At 39.6% G+C, this 15,382-nt stretch overlaps 1 protein-coding gene across 1 annotated transcript; it reads left to right on the top strand.

Annotated features, from left to right (window-relative positions):
- Positions 1-9,610: 9,610 nt before the first annotated feature.
- Positions 9,611-12,137, top strand: LOC142945269 (galectin-2-like). The gene is made up of 3 exons (XM_076086689.1): positions 9,611-9,622; positions 11,704-11,819; positions 11,948-12,137. Exons 1-3 carry the CDS (start codon positions 9,611-9,613, stop codon positions 12,135-12,137), a joined length of 318 nt encoding a protein of 105 aa, XP_075942804.1.
- Positions 12,138-15,382: the final 3,245 nt, after the last annotated feature.

Genomic DNA, 15,382 nt, shown 5'->3' with positions numbered 1-15,382 from the left:
TATTGACAAAGGACAGTTCTATCTCATGATATTCTTCATGCATGTTCACCTGTGGGCCCCCTCCGGCCATGACGCTTTTTATTTATTTTTAAAAGACCAAAATACTTTGTAAAATAATTGTAAAACAATATTTAACGGTTGGTGAATGACGCCCAATGTGATAGTTATAATGAGCTGGGAACTCTGCATGCAGTAATCAGTAATGAGAAATGTCGAAGTGAAAGTCCAACTTCCCTAACTCATGATTTACACTAAACCAGGGGTCACCAACCTTTTTTAAACTGAGAGCTACTTCAAGGGTACCGAGTAGTACGAAGGGCTACTTATTTGATACAAACTTCCTGAATAACAAAGTTGCACAGATCACCTTAATAATAATAATATATGTGAAGAGACTGTTTGATCACATGTCAGTTAATTATTCCTCACAATAATTATTAAGAATGATTTCCACAACAATGATGGTATAGCTACACATATATATTTAAACATGCAACTTTTATTTCTGTTAATCTGTTTCAACATTTGAAAGTCAGAGGTATCACATCTCTGATATTTTTGTATCATCACATGATTAAAGCCGGTTACTTTTGCACATAGTGCCTGCTGGTGAATGATCCAGTGGTAATGTAGAAATTTTGCGAAGTCTGGGTCACCTTTGCATTGCGCAATGAAGCCTGCATGCCGGCCCGTCATCGTGGAAGCCCCGTCTGTTGTCACCGACACCAGCTTTTCCAATGGTACCTTTTTCTCCACGAAGAAACTAGTAACCAGTCTCGTCTATAGCCGAGCGGGGGATCCAACCCTCCGAGGCGCGCGAGCGTCTTCGGGCGCCCGCGTTCAAACCTCTAGTCTGGGCTTTTTCAGTCGGATTGCCCCGCGGCCTGTTCCGAGGATTTACGGACCTGACGACAGGGTGCGCTCGCGGCGCGCGTCTGGCGCCAACGGGAAGCGCCCACCATTCGGAACCTGAAAACCTAGTGCGGTGCAGCGGCCTCGTCCTGGCTGTCCGCCGTGCGCCTCCGGGTACCCAACTCTCTTATGACAAGAAATATTGTCATTTTAAAATCTACACTAATGCAAGCGTTTTTGATTAAAAAAGAACAGCAACTATGAAGCTAAATCCAGGTCAAATGTTTTGTTCATTTGAAAAAAAAATTTGAACCTGAACATTGAAAAATACAGCAATGTATTCAAAATAAAAATAAGTGAATGAAAAGTTTTTTTGGGTTGAATATAATTTTGATTCAGTTCTGGAATTTTTTCGAATACATTTTTTTTTTTCAGTTTTCACTTTCATATATATTTTGATATTTGAGTTCTTATATTTTTCAGTTTCAGATTTTATATTTTCAGATTCAAATCTTTTTTTTTTCGGTTTCAAATCTTTTTTTCACTTTCAGGTTGTTTTTTTTCAGTTCAGATCGTTTTTTTCAGTTCAGACTTTTGACCCTGATCTAACGTGGGGGGCGTGGTATCAATTGAGAGGGGCGTGTCATCATGAGTGACAGCATAACAACGAGGGCTGAGGAGTTCCTCAACCACGTTGCCTTCAGGTAACGTGGGCACCGCGAGAATTATGATTCAACACTTTCTATACACCATATTCACGTGATTGGAAGTAAAACAAATTACGCTAGTGCCAAAATTCTGTTTAGCAAGCTGTTTTAGCCTCTACTTGGGACGAATCACAGTAAAAGAGCAATAAACTATGCCATATTGGGCCGCTCAACTACCACACTTTAATATCTGACGTTTCGCACTTCCACACACACAACTGTGAACGCAGCATAGTATCCTTGCGATGGCGTCCGCTCCACCCGGACCGCCTGCTGGCGCCAGCGCGCAGGTAAGAAATCGACTTTATTTTTTTATAGATACTAGAAATTATCCTAAATATTATGATGATTGTAAGATAGCGTCATACATAAAGGGAGAAGATTTATTTAAGTGGGGATTTCGCCAAAGCTAGAAATTAAGCAACTAGCTTAATGCTATTAGCTAGTGTTTGTGAATTTTTCCCTCCTTACACTGACCAGCTCAAGTCCTTCAATGTGTGTTGTCTTTCGTAACAGAATGTCGACTATAATTCGACAGTGGCTGCAGCTGCACAGAGCCTTATAAATGTTGCTTGGCGCCAATGCTTACAGAACTTTGTCGTTCATCAGTGTGGATCCTCACATCGTTATCACTGTGGTTATCTTTATAGTTATAGTTCTTGGTGTGGACGGACCTTTAGTTTACACAGCATAACCTTTGCAGTCCTCTTTGTTGTTGTATTCTGATACGTAATTTAGGCTATGATAGACGCCTTCCAAGTTGGCTCACTTTGCATACGTTTTAAGTAATAACTTGCATGCTGTTTGTTTGTTATATGTATGTCTGTAACTTAAAAGATGTAATCAAGCCAATCAATCATTTTTATTTTGAATACATTGCTGTATTTTTCAATGTTCAGGTTCAAATTTTTTTTTCAAATGAACAAAACATTTGACCTGGATTTAGCTCCATAAGCAACTACAATTTTAGACTGAGCTCCATGGTGACTAGTGCTATTTTTAGAACATGCCTTGCGGGCGACTCACGTGGTCCCTGCGGGCGACAGGGTGCCCGCGGGCACCGTGTTGGCTACCTCTGCACTAAACCATGTGACTTCGAGGAAAATGGTGTAAAGGTTTATCGCATGCTGAGGATGTTTCTGGTTTCAACCAAAAACAATGAAGCACAAACCACTGTCAACACTGAACACTGCTGCAACAAAACGGTTTATGTAAGTTGACAAAGGACAGCTCTATATCATGATATTCTTTATGCATGTTAGTTTTAAATCAGAAACAACAAAAGTAAAAGTAACAGAGCTTTTCCCCCCCAAACCATGTGATTTAGAAGAAAACGTTAAGGAGACTTACAGGTCACACTAGACCACTATAATTTGTAAAATAATGAAAATAATTGTAAAACAATATTTAATGAGGCCCAATGTCTGTTAGAAAACATACGAGCTCATTAGAAGTGTACACAAAAACACTACATTTGTATAAACTATTGTTCTGTGTCACCTTACCTCTGCCTGGTCTGTGAAGATGTGGATGCCGTGTCAGTAAGCCTTCCAGTCCACACCATACTGTATATAAAGAGATCAGAAGCCTGTTGAATTCTAGGTTTGCCCCTCACAAGCCCCTCCCACCTCCCAGACTGTGGCTAAGCGGAGAGCAGAGCCGTCCTTCAATCAGAGGACCGGCTCTGGCTCCGCTATAGTTGCATGTCGATGTGTCCTTGAGCAAGACACTTAAACCCAAAAATTGCTCCCGTAGCTGTGCCTACGGTGTAGAAATGTGATAGAATCTGAATTGTAAGTCACTTTGGATAAAAGCGTCTGCTAAATGACTAATGTAACGTATCAACAAATATGATGTCATGTGATAGACAGCTGTGAACTCTGCATGTACTTTAATGGTTAATCAGTGATGAGAAATGTCAAACTAGTCCGACTCCCCCAGCTCATGATTTACACTAAACCACGTGACTTCGAGGAAAATGATGTAACGGTTTTTAGCGGGCTGAGGATGTTTCTGGTTTCAACCAAAAACAGTGAAGCACAAACCACTGTCAACACTGAACACTGCTGCAACAAAACGGTTCATGTTAATTGACAGAGGACAGCTCTATATCATGACATTCTGTATGCATGCTAGTTCTAAATCAGAAACAACAAAAGTGAAAGTGAAAGTAAGATAACTCCTTTCCCCCAAACCATGTGACTGAGAGGAAAACATTAAGGAGACTTACAGGCAGTGGCAGCTGGTGGAAACTTTTCAAGGTAGGGCCATCCTATCAATTTCAGCAAACATCCCAGTATGATTTAATGCAACAAAAATGAAAGTATCAAACACACATTACTACTTTGCAGTTAAATATTTAACATTTATTCCAACACAAAAAAAGCAGTAAATAACACTTATATAATATAATATAATATAACATGTTTATTTATTGAGATGCCCCTATGGACCTTGTTATAGGAGGTAAAGATCAGGAGAAGTAAACATGAAGTGTAATTATGAATACTGATGTTAAATTAAGCTGTGATGAGTTTTCACTGTTAATTTACCATCTCAATTAAATGTTGATGCCTCCATGACCAAGTTAAGCAGATGAGACTGAGGACAACTATGGAGAAGAAAAGATGTTCACTTTGTCTAATATGTAGTGTTGGAGCTATTTATTTGATATTGTATTTTGTTATTTCATTTATAAGTAGTATTGTTTAATTATTGTAGATGTTTTGTATATTAAGATTATTTTTCTCTTTAATAGCAATTTGTTTAGTTATATTGTTTTTTGGGTAATTACTGTGGGCACCTGTTGCTATATATATGAGTAGAAGGATAGGACCAGCATGCACCGGGGTGGGCGTATAGTTTTTACCAGCATATCACATCACAGGAGAGACAGCACGACAGGAGTTTTGTTAGTTCGTTTGTTTGTTCGTTTGTTTGCTTTATTCAATAAACACAAAAATCGGAATCCTGCATGGACAATCCACTCTCTTCTGGCTGCGTAAAAATACCGACCACGGTGCATCAGTGGCGTTTGAGTATTGTTTGTTTAAGTTGGATGAAGTCGACAAATGGCCACTACATGTAGCTTGACAGAGTTCTCCATGTGTGTCCTGGTGTTCTCATGTTTCCTTACCTCCTCATCCCTCACTCCCTACCCTGGTGTTCTCATGTTTCCTTACCTCCTCATCCCTCACTCCCGTAGCTGTCCGTGCTGGATCTGTCTCCGTTGTTTTAAAAAGCTAAATAAGTTATTAGCATGACGTCATCCAGCTAGCCAAACCTGTCTGGTGTACAGCTAGTAGTGAAGCTTCGCATGTACTGCTTCCCTTTCCCGCTAGTCTGCTGTCTGATTGTGATGTCAGGCTGATCTGGGATCAGCTCTTTGGCCTGCAGAATCTCCGCCAAAGTTCTCCTCTCAAACGAGACTTGGAGGAGTAGCGCTCGCGCTCGCCTGTAGAGACTTCTCCTGACGAGAACGCGCAGCTAGGGGGGCAAAATCTTTTTGGCCCCACACTGAATCTATTTGAGGGCGCTGATTGGCTAAATTGTATGTCACTCATTTATATCTTTAATCAGCAATTGGCTAAACTGCTTCATAGACCCGCCTCTTTTGGGCAAAAACGATTTGGCCCCCCTAGCTGCGCGTTCTGAGACGTGTCGTGCACAGGCGGAGAGCACGAGCAGGAAAAGCATATATTTTGCGCAGATATCATATTTTACACATATTACTGGGTACATTCCATAGTTCAAAAACACAAATATTGACAATTTGTATAATTTATGATTATTATAATTTTTTTTTTTTGTGTGTGGCTCAAGGTGGGGCCATGCCCAATTGCCCTCTATTGACCAGCCGCCACTGCTTACAGATCATACCTAAACACTGCTGAGCACATGCTGCCGTCAACACTGAGCTCCTACTTGCAAAGCTACAAAAAGCTACAAATTCAGGCTTGTTTGCCAAACCATCAAGTATCTACAGAAGATCCACTGATATTCAACACATTAAAAGAAGTTGCTCCAAAACAGCCTCTCCAGGCCTGTAGAAGCAGTTACCAGCACTGCAGTGCAGATTTAAAATGGTCTATTTGCAATTGCTTTTTGTAATTGTTTTTGTTGAGAGTGTTTTCTGTGTCAGATTGATGCAAAGCTCCTCCACCCCATTCACCTCCAGGTTTCATCTTAACCAGCACCTATAGGACCTTCCACTGAGCTCATCAGAAGTCCTGCTCCACATCACATGAATCCAGATCTTCAGCCATTGCTCTTCACCCCTTCACAACCACCTGTGTCTATGTTCTCGGGTATAATCCTGCACAGCTCAGGACAAAGCCCTTTAAAATAATGTTGTCACGATGGTATGTAATTGCCATCGTGACATGTTCTTAAACTGCAGAATTGCTGGTACCTGTGTTCTTACAATGATGAATCCAATCGTGCAAGTGTTGGTGGGCAGGTATGTGTAGGGGAACAGGCAGGTTCTGATACTGGTTGACAAGTTGAAAGGCAGCAGGTTCAGATCCAGTTCCAGGTAAAGGAGTCAGAATCAGGTTCAGGTTGCTCGAAAACCAAAGTACTCAGCACATGGCAACTGGGGCAAACTGGCAAAGGAACAAACAATCTGGGCTTGTAGTGACTGATGATGACACGTGAGCAGGTTACTGTTTTTTAAGGGAGGGGGAGTGCGGCTGAAGAGGGGGCACAGAGAGGTTTAAATGTGACCAAAATCTGTAAAGCAGTTGATAATGATAAACTCATTTAAAGAACAAGACTGTAACAATATGCATCTTAAAATATATTCGAAAACGTAGGCTATATATATATATATATATATATATATATATATATATATATATATATACATATATATGTTAGTGAAAATGTAACGTAGCTAGCTTTGTAACATTAATAGTATTGCACTCTGCTGCTCCGTCTCCTCAGACCCAGAACACGCTCTGTTGCTCCAAGAGTAGCTCCGGTGCTCAGAGTGACTATTTACAAAGGAACCCATAGATTGGCTGATCAGAGGCGGGACCTTTGTTTGTTTAGTTTCAGACCTGTAATGCTTCATCCAGAGTTGGCTCTCATCACATCTTCCATTTTAGTGGGAAAACGTTGAGGGCAACAGGGTTAACAAATGAAGTTGAAACATGTCTCCAAACTTCTACTTTAAACAAACTGCTGTGTAGCTGTTTGCACCAACAATAAATCCCAAAACGCTGTTCCTCTGCCATGTCCTAAAAAAGAAAGAGGGGCTTTATGGCTCCAAGCTGTAGACCACACCAGCATGGCGTCATCACCAAGGCTGCACTCTCTTTTGAGGGAAAGAAACGCTCTGTCACATTACGAGAGAAACACCAAAATGCCGAAAAAGCTGTAGTTTAGCAGGTTAACCAAGGCTTTCACACAGAGATTTGAGGCTCATAAGATATGTGAATATTTACTGTCAGTGTAGTAACTCTCTCAATGATGCTGCACACAGTTAGCTACGACTGATAGCTAACGTTAGCAGCATCAGTCTCCTCAATCTATATCTCAGCCTATAGATTATACAATTAGCTATTAACAGGTTTACAGACATCACTTATCTTAACGTGAGTCAATCCAATATGTGATGTAATATGTATTGATGTTTTGCGGAGTACCTGTATCTGCCGGTCTAATGTAGCTTATATTCAGCCACTTGTTAGACGGGGGAAGACTGAAGGGACATGATGGACTCAAGTTCAACTTCAGGCAACGTTAGAAACCAGAGACATGAAATTGAATTGGATAAATAAGAGCCATTAAATGTGCCAGTGTTGTGCAACGTGAGGTTCCATCAAATATTATATTACTGGTTCATAAGAGCCCGTCCAAGGACATCAACTGTCCATTCTCTGATATACTCATCATTCCTCAGTGAATATCAGGAAGTTTATTCAGCCTGGTTATGGGAAGTTTACAAACACAAATGTCATGTCTATATTACACTCGTGAAGTGGACCTCACTTATGATGACATCACTGCATTCATGCCAAGGCTAGATTTTTCACATTAATCTTAAATACAAGATGTTGGTCCGGGGAGAATTTTACAGAAGCTGTTTAGAAATGATAGCCAACAGACTGTACAACAGTTACCGCAGTTCCACACTGTGATCATTGAGGTCGACTTTTCAAATATATATATATATAGACCGCTCTCCAGTGGGCTCAGTCTGGAACTGCAACTCACTAAATTCATAAAAATAGCGTCAATGCAGACATGGCAGTACTTCCGGCAGATACTTTCAAAGGAAAGTGACCAAGCTGTCCGTCATCTCCACCTAGTGTCCACTACGACCTGCAAGACGATGGTCACATGTGGAGGCAGCCGTAGATAGTTTTCATATGTGATTCCAAATACACTCGATTTAACCTTCATCTTCACTTTGTTTCAAGGCAGCCATAGAGTAGTGCAAACGGACTTGGCAATAAACTGTTTCTGATTCAGAATCGTGAGTTTTGTCGCCCTCGCGTGGTCACAATGTGGAACTACAGAACATTAATAAAGACAACGTCATTGCAGATATGGCAGCATACTACCACTTCCGGTATATACTTTCAGAATAAAGTGGCCAAACTGAATATCTAGAAACATAACATAAATCAATCGTCTTCGTAGCTACAGTTCATAAAGTTCATGAGGGAAACTACGACGAGCAAGGCGGTCATGTGACAATGTTACTGATAAGTAGCACAATTATTATTTTACTGTAACAGTTACGTTTCATACTGTGATAACTAACTTGAGGTCAACTTTTACTGATATGTAGGACAGGATTGTTTATTGATTGATAACCATTGTCCACCAATACACATCTGTATTGACATCTGTGTTATTCTCACTGACGAATATATGGAGTTTGAGTTTTAAGTTGTAATAACTATACATCTATTATAGCATATAATGATAGATTATTCTAATTGACAGTTTGGCCCCAACATTTTGAAAGGATTTACAAGAAGTGTTATTTTGTCAGCATTGACGCTGATTAGATTATTTTAACATGTGACCTGGAGGGCAGTAAAGATGCCAAACCATTAGCACAGATCACATTTGTATAAGGGACAGTACAAAAGTTATTGGGGTGGAGATCTTTTATTCCATTTAATAAAAAGCGGCCCTTATATTTTTGTTACACTCTACCCTTGACAACTGAACTTCCAGACATTTGAAATACGGAGCGCACCGTTACATCAAAACACACATTCACACCATCGGTAAATTAAAGTATAATGCTCGCTGACATTCAAAGAGAGCGAAAACTGCGTGTAGCTTAAATTATCATGCGATTGACCGATACGCAGAGTTTTACACACTAAATGAGTTCAACAGCAATGATTAAATAGATCAGATCTGCATTGAAAGGGCTACTTGATATTCATGATGATCAACGGGTCACATTCTAATCGTAAAATTAATTATTAAAGAGACATCCAGCGTTATTGTGAACAATAGCCCTGTGGTGAAGCCTGACCGGAGTGGCTTCTGAAGTGGTAGGAGGCAGACAGAGAGACTTTGTCTAGATAACAAAAATGTAATTTTGTTTTAATTACAAAAGTGCCCTGCTACACGTGTAACCAAATGTATATACAAACAAAACAAACAGTTAACTTAACTGAATAAAACTCAACTCATCATAAAGTAACATAATCACATACACACAGCTACACACTAATCTTCCTTTCTCCCCCGTTCAGTCAAAGTCATCTCGTTATATAGAGCCTTCTATCAGCAGGATCTAGTTCCTACCATGAGTGCAGGTGACACCGATTACTGACTCCAATAGTTAACAGACGAAAGCTATACCTTACAGCACCCCTTTAGGTAGCCAACAATTTGATATGGTTTACAATTTGCTATACACTCACAACAATGTAAAACAGATCACAATTAACCTACAAATCTGCCTGTACATACTCCCCCCCCATACTTGGTTTGACCCAATGACATCACTGATGACATCATCCAGTGTATAAATAGAGGAAATGGTTGGGTGCCTCCCCCTTTAACCTCTAGAACACATGGTGGGTATGGTACACAAACAATTGACAAGCATGGTTTAGATTTATAGATCAGTGTAATATGGGACAAATGGTGTGTTCTCACCTACTTTGTCACAAGCCCAATAATTAATATTAAAGCAATGTTCTTTAATTGATAGTATCAACTTAACAGACGGGTTGGAAACAGACAGTGTACTCTGGTTGTGTTTTTGCTCCATTGTAATCAGTAACGTATTGCGGACCTTCCTCAACGTGCAGAGTGGCTCCCAATCAAAACCTATTTAAATAGCTCTTGGCAGAGTAGTTTGTTCAAACACTTCGCATTGTCACTGTGGCAGCTGTTACTCACAACGTGTTCTGTGATTAAAGAGACAATTAATCTTTTTTACTAAATTAGTTCAACAGCATTGATTAACTCTTGGACTCTAGCCCTATTTTTAGGCCTCTGCTCGAAAATTGCATACCCATGCTAAAGAGCGTGTAGATCTGTAACTACAAGGTCCATTTTAATAATGTTGATGGTATAATACAGGTAACACTTGTGAGATGTGTTGAGATGTGTAAATATTGTGTATATGTTACTGGTTAATAGTGAATGAAGATGGCACACAGCTCAAATTGAAAAGTTTCAGGTTCGCCTGAAAAAAAAGCACTTTTATTGATATTTCTTTGAAATAATGCAGATCCAAGCCTAAAAATACTCCACAATCATAGCACAACATGTCTGAAGTCTCCACAAACAAATTTTACTTCGATTGAGTGAAGCAGGCCAACGTAATAGAAGTTTGACTACGGAGAGGTCAGGCAGGGTCAAGCCAAATTCTTATTTTTGGAACCAACTGTTGCGCTGTTCTATTCTAATTTTATATACTATATAACTATATATTTCACTTGTTTTATCACTACTAGTATTCAATCTATCCAAATACAGCAGTTTGGCATCATTTTAAGCCGTCTTGGGCTCTCATATCTCTCTTCCATGGAATTTTCTCGTCTCCGTCTGTGTCTATGTAGCCTCTTCTAAGCCTATGATTGGTGGATTTCAGCATGTGACACCTTGTGAAATGCGGAAGAGACTCAGCAATGCAGTAGGAGGGTTCTTGAGTAGATTGACAGACTTTTTAGTCACTAAAAATCCAAAACCGTGCCGCGTCAACCCCGAGCATAAAATGATTCGCCGAACAGTAAAATGCCAACCAACTCGTCATACTTGCACCCAGAAGTGACATTTTCTCACACACACACAAAGGGACACGGAGAGAACACGGCTGAAATGCATTACCGTCAATTTCCAGCGTTTTTCTTCCAGAAAATCATCTCGTGGTACGATGCGTTTCAATTTCTTTGCTGTGGAGCGGTTTGTTGTTCGTTGGCTTTCTGGCTGTAACTATTTAATGGTTTCACAGAGAGGAATTATGAAGCTATGGGTGGATTCGCGGTCGAATCCTCGTGCTTTCTGATCTATGCATCGGCCATGATAGCGGCCAGCGTTGTGTTGGGATATGCAAACGGAGTGCATAGGTCGCCAATTCGTGCCGAAAAATACGTGATATTGTGGTACTTCTTCTAGTTGCTTATATTAGTTGTGTGTAATTGTGTTTGGAGTGTGTAAAAGGTGACTTACATGATAGTGTTGCCCAGATGTTGCTGTTTAATCTGGTATACAACATGTATACATGCAAAATATTCGCTCTCGATATGTGCTACCCCCCTTGAGCACGGAGCCCCCAAATTTGGGGGAGTCGTGTATAATAGAGCAGTGCCTCTGCATTGAAAGGACTACTTGATTATCATGATGATCAACGGGTCACATTGTTACGGTGACCCGTCCTATCACTGAATCCTTTGTGCTTCACATTATAAATTGGGAGAAACTTCACAGTCAGGCTACTTTCTTGTTGTCTTCTAGGGCAGAAGGCTGCTTGTGTGCCAACACCATCCTCTTACATCTTCCATTTGCTCCAGGACTGTCCACCAACACCAGCACCCAACAGGAGCATGGCAAGTTTGACTGCTTTGTTCTTGCTTCTATTTAACTTTGCTTCTGTAATGTGTAGAATACAAATATGAGTACCATTATAACAGCAATCTTTTATTTTCTAATTAAATAGTTTGTTAATCCTGAACTGCAAAATTGTGTTTCTCAGCAACTTGAATTGAAGAACGTGATTATAAGAGCTGGAGATCAGCTGAAAGTAAAGGGGGTAATTCCACATGATGCTGACGGGTGAGCCAACCAAACCCATAACATTTGTTTTATATTCGCTTCTTCACTGAATAAAACGGTGATATTTATGTTCTGCAAACACGTCAATATTAAGACTACATCTATTGTATAATCTCTGATCCACTCAGATTCGAGATCGATCTCGGCTGTGGTGCAGACGACCTGGCGCTGCACTTTAACCCTCGTTTCCATGACGACACTGATGGAGCCGTTCTTGTTTGCAACTCAAAGGCTGCTGGTTGTTGGGCCAATGAGAAACGGGAAATACACAACCCCCTACAGAGGGGAGCAGAGGTCAAGGTGAGGCAATCTGACTGAAGGGAGTGAGAATGTGTGTATTTTTGTAAAAAAAAATCCCAAGAAACTCATTTCCTCACTTACCTTTAGTGATATTTAGCCATGCAGGGAGATTTTGTTTGCAGAGATTTTGAGATGTCTGCTAAAATGAAAAGGTTTTACTGTATCTTTTCTCTTTCAGATGGTGTTGAAGCTGACTGGAGACATGTTTGAAGTGGAGCTTCCTGATGGACATGAAGTACAGTTTCCCAACCGTAATAACATGGACATCATCAGCTACATCAAAATCACAGGAGACTTCAAACTGACTTCCTTAAAGATCTGCTAAGAGACACAATTGCTGTTACACATGCATGACATGTTTATCGGTTTGGTTAAAAACAAGACTTTGAGACTTCAGTCATTGTAAGAAATATAAATCACTATGAGATGTAGATCTTCAGTGAATTGGAAATCTACCTTTATCTAAAAATGTCCTGTTGTGCACAAGAATATAAAATGTTTATATTCAAATGATCTTGTTTTATTGTCTTTGATGGGTTGAGGCTTAAAACATACAACAAACACTAACTTTACATACAGTATCAGTCTAGTTGTGAGAGAGCAGCAGACCAAGAGAGACAACAAATCACTCTAAAAATAGTAACAGCCCACTGAGATTACCTGTGTAGCCTGTGAGTGGACTTCTGCTGCCTTCTGTGACCGAAAAAATAAACACACAGTCAAGAGAAGTGACCTGAGATGGCTTCGTGCACATAAAGTAATATCTAATAGGACCAATGTGTCACTTTTATCAGAGAATACACAAGGAGCTTTATAGTTATTACTGATTCAACTTTATCTCCAAAGAATGCATCATTGGGAGTCATTTGATCTGACGGATGCCATTTCAGTTTAGGTAGTTCTGTTTCACAAAGTTTTCAGCTTTTGCTCCGTCCAAACAATCTCAGTAAGATCTTACTCCAAATCTTTGCTCTTGTCACAAATTCTTTATCATTTGATCAACTTCATGTTCTGTGTTTCCTCTTCATTTTCTTTATCGGTGTCCTTATTCATGTTTGCAACGGACTCTTTATTTCACCTCTTCACATCATGACACGTTCATCTGCATTTTCACAAGACAACAAATCCTTCAAGATTAACTAAGTTGATGACGACCATGGGTTAATCTTAATGTTATTGAATATCTGGTGTTCAGATGATTAATCTCAGTAATCATCTGTGGACGTTTCATGGTGATATTTATTAGTTAAAATCTTTCCCCTGTTCATCTGTAGTGTCTCCCCTTAACTACTGATACCTATTCTATTATTACAGGGTATGTATGACCCACCAAGCAATAAGCTGCACGTTTGGGAAGAAGTTAAGAGATAATTCCTGCTGTAGTTATTATTTAACTGTACCTATTCTATTCCTACTATTACAGGATACATTGTGACCATAACTGAGCAAAAATCTGGACATTTCAGAGAAGATGGAGGGCCTTTTGCATCACTTATCTGATGTGATTTTATTTAAAAAATACATTACCAACAGGAAAACTACAATTGTTCCCTTATAATTTTGTTCAATTACATTACGTTACTTAGAAACTACATGGTATGTGGTCTGTTATCTAAAACAGTTATTTCCCGAACTTTGTTTTCTGTGGACCCACCTTTTGAAAATGACAAACCATTGTAGCCCAATTCACAAAAGGCCTCATCTATAAATCGTGAGAAGAGCACATTTGTGCCAAAGTGAAAGTTCCTGACCATGTTTACTGCCACACAGACTGCTGCACCTTGCTCCTACATGAAACTGCACTAATGTTTTTCTTAGGAGCTTGAATTGAAGAACAGCTGAAAGAGAAAGGAACAGTTTTGTCTGATGTTAAGAGGTAAGGTCTCAGCTCTTTAAAGACAACTCTTTAATCTAGTCACCATTTAAAAAGTTACCCCCAGATGTGAAAAGTGTAGTTTCCCCCGGAATGGAAAGGTGTTTGTGTTTAAAAAAAAAGTGAGACTGAAGCAGATATCGTAACATAATATATGTTTACTATATAATCCTTGTTCGATAATATTTGTTTTTAAGCACTGAACAAACAGAGGAAGGAGAAGAACCTCTCCTTTAACCAACTTGCTCAAAGGTACCTGTAGTTGGGCAAAGGTCTTAAAGGACCAGTGTGTAGGATTTAGTGGCATCGAGCGGTGAGGTTTTAGATTGCAACCAAGTGAATACCCCTCTGCTCACCCTTCCTTTCCAAGTGTGTAGAAAACATTTGTGTCACGAAATTCAATTTGCCACTTAAAAGTAAAAACTGTAGAAACTTTGCGGTGCTGTTGGAGTTGGATTTATCATAATATCACCATCAACTATATCTATTTGTTTAAATATATCTAAATGTTTGAAACTCACATATATGACAACTGCATATTGAGAACTAGTGTGAATACAGTGTGGTCTGAATAGGTCAACATACAGCCTGTTTGCCTTAAGAAAAGATCAGAGTCTCTTGTAGAAAAACAACTGAGGGGGCGTAGCAGGTGCATAGTGAGACTGGTGTTCCTACTACACAGGCTGGCATGCATAAGGTAAGACTGTCATGGGAAAGGCAAGAGAGGGCCCTGGTGCTGTGAGAGGGAGAGCTGGTCTGAAATAAAAAGAGTCATGTTATGCAAGGCGACACCAGGGAAAAGGCTTTTAACTCCCACTAGAAAGATAAAGTTGACCATGACAGACTGGCACATGCAACACACACATTAGAAAACCATACGAACATAACAAACCCACATGACAGGAAAAAACACACCTGTGATTTCAAAGGGAAACAGAGAAAGAACTTACAAGGGCAAATCCAGTGTCAGCCACACTGTATAAGACTATGTAAGAACTAAATAAGTCCGGAGAATGACTCGGGTTGTGTTCTTTACTTGAATAATAAACTCTATTACATAGAAATCTGTCTGATTCCAGTGTGTTCTTCAAAGATCATCAGGACTCCAATAGGTATTAAGTAGAGAATAAGAACAGAGTTGGGGAAGAGTAGTTTAGACTTCATCAACTGGCCCGGTCTGAACTTATTTTCCACAATAGTGCAACATGCTAGGGTGTGTGAAAAAGACCTGATCCTATGTAGATATGAAGGGCTCAGTCTAATCTAGCAAACACACAATTGATAATAATAATAATAATATCATAATATAATATTCATACAGTCAAAGATGACAACCCATGTTAGCAGATTTTTAGCTGTTTTCTGAGATTTAATGATACTAGAAATACTA

This window comes from Anarhichas minor, unplaced genomic scaffold, assembly GCF_050575085.1.
Source record: "Anarhichas minor isolate MPS153535 unplaced genomic scaffold, ASM5057508v1 ptg000007l, whole genome shotgun sequence".
NCBI lineage: Eukaryota > Metazoa > Chordata > Actinopteri > Perciformes > Anarhichadidae > Anarhichas > Anarhichas minor.
The sequence above is the reverse complement of the archived record's forward strand: the minus strand, read 5'-3'. Positions and strand labels throughout refer to the sequence as shown.

Bases quoted from the DNA above. Each gene is read 5' to 3' on its own strand.
- LOC142945269 (XM_076086689.1), top strand. The intron at 11,820-11,947 runs GTGAGCCAACCA...TGATCCACTCAG, and splicing joins ATTCCACATGATGCTGACGG to ATTCGAGATCGATCTCGGCT.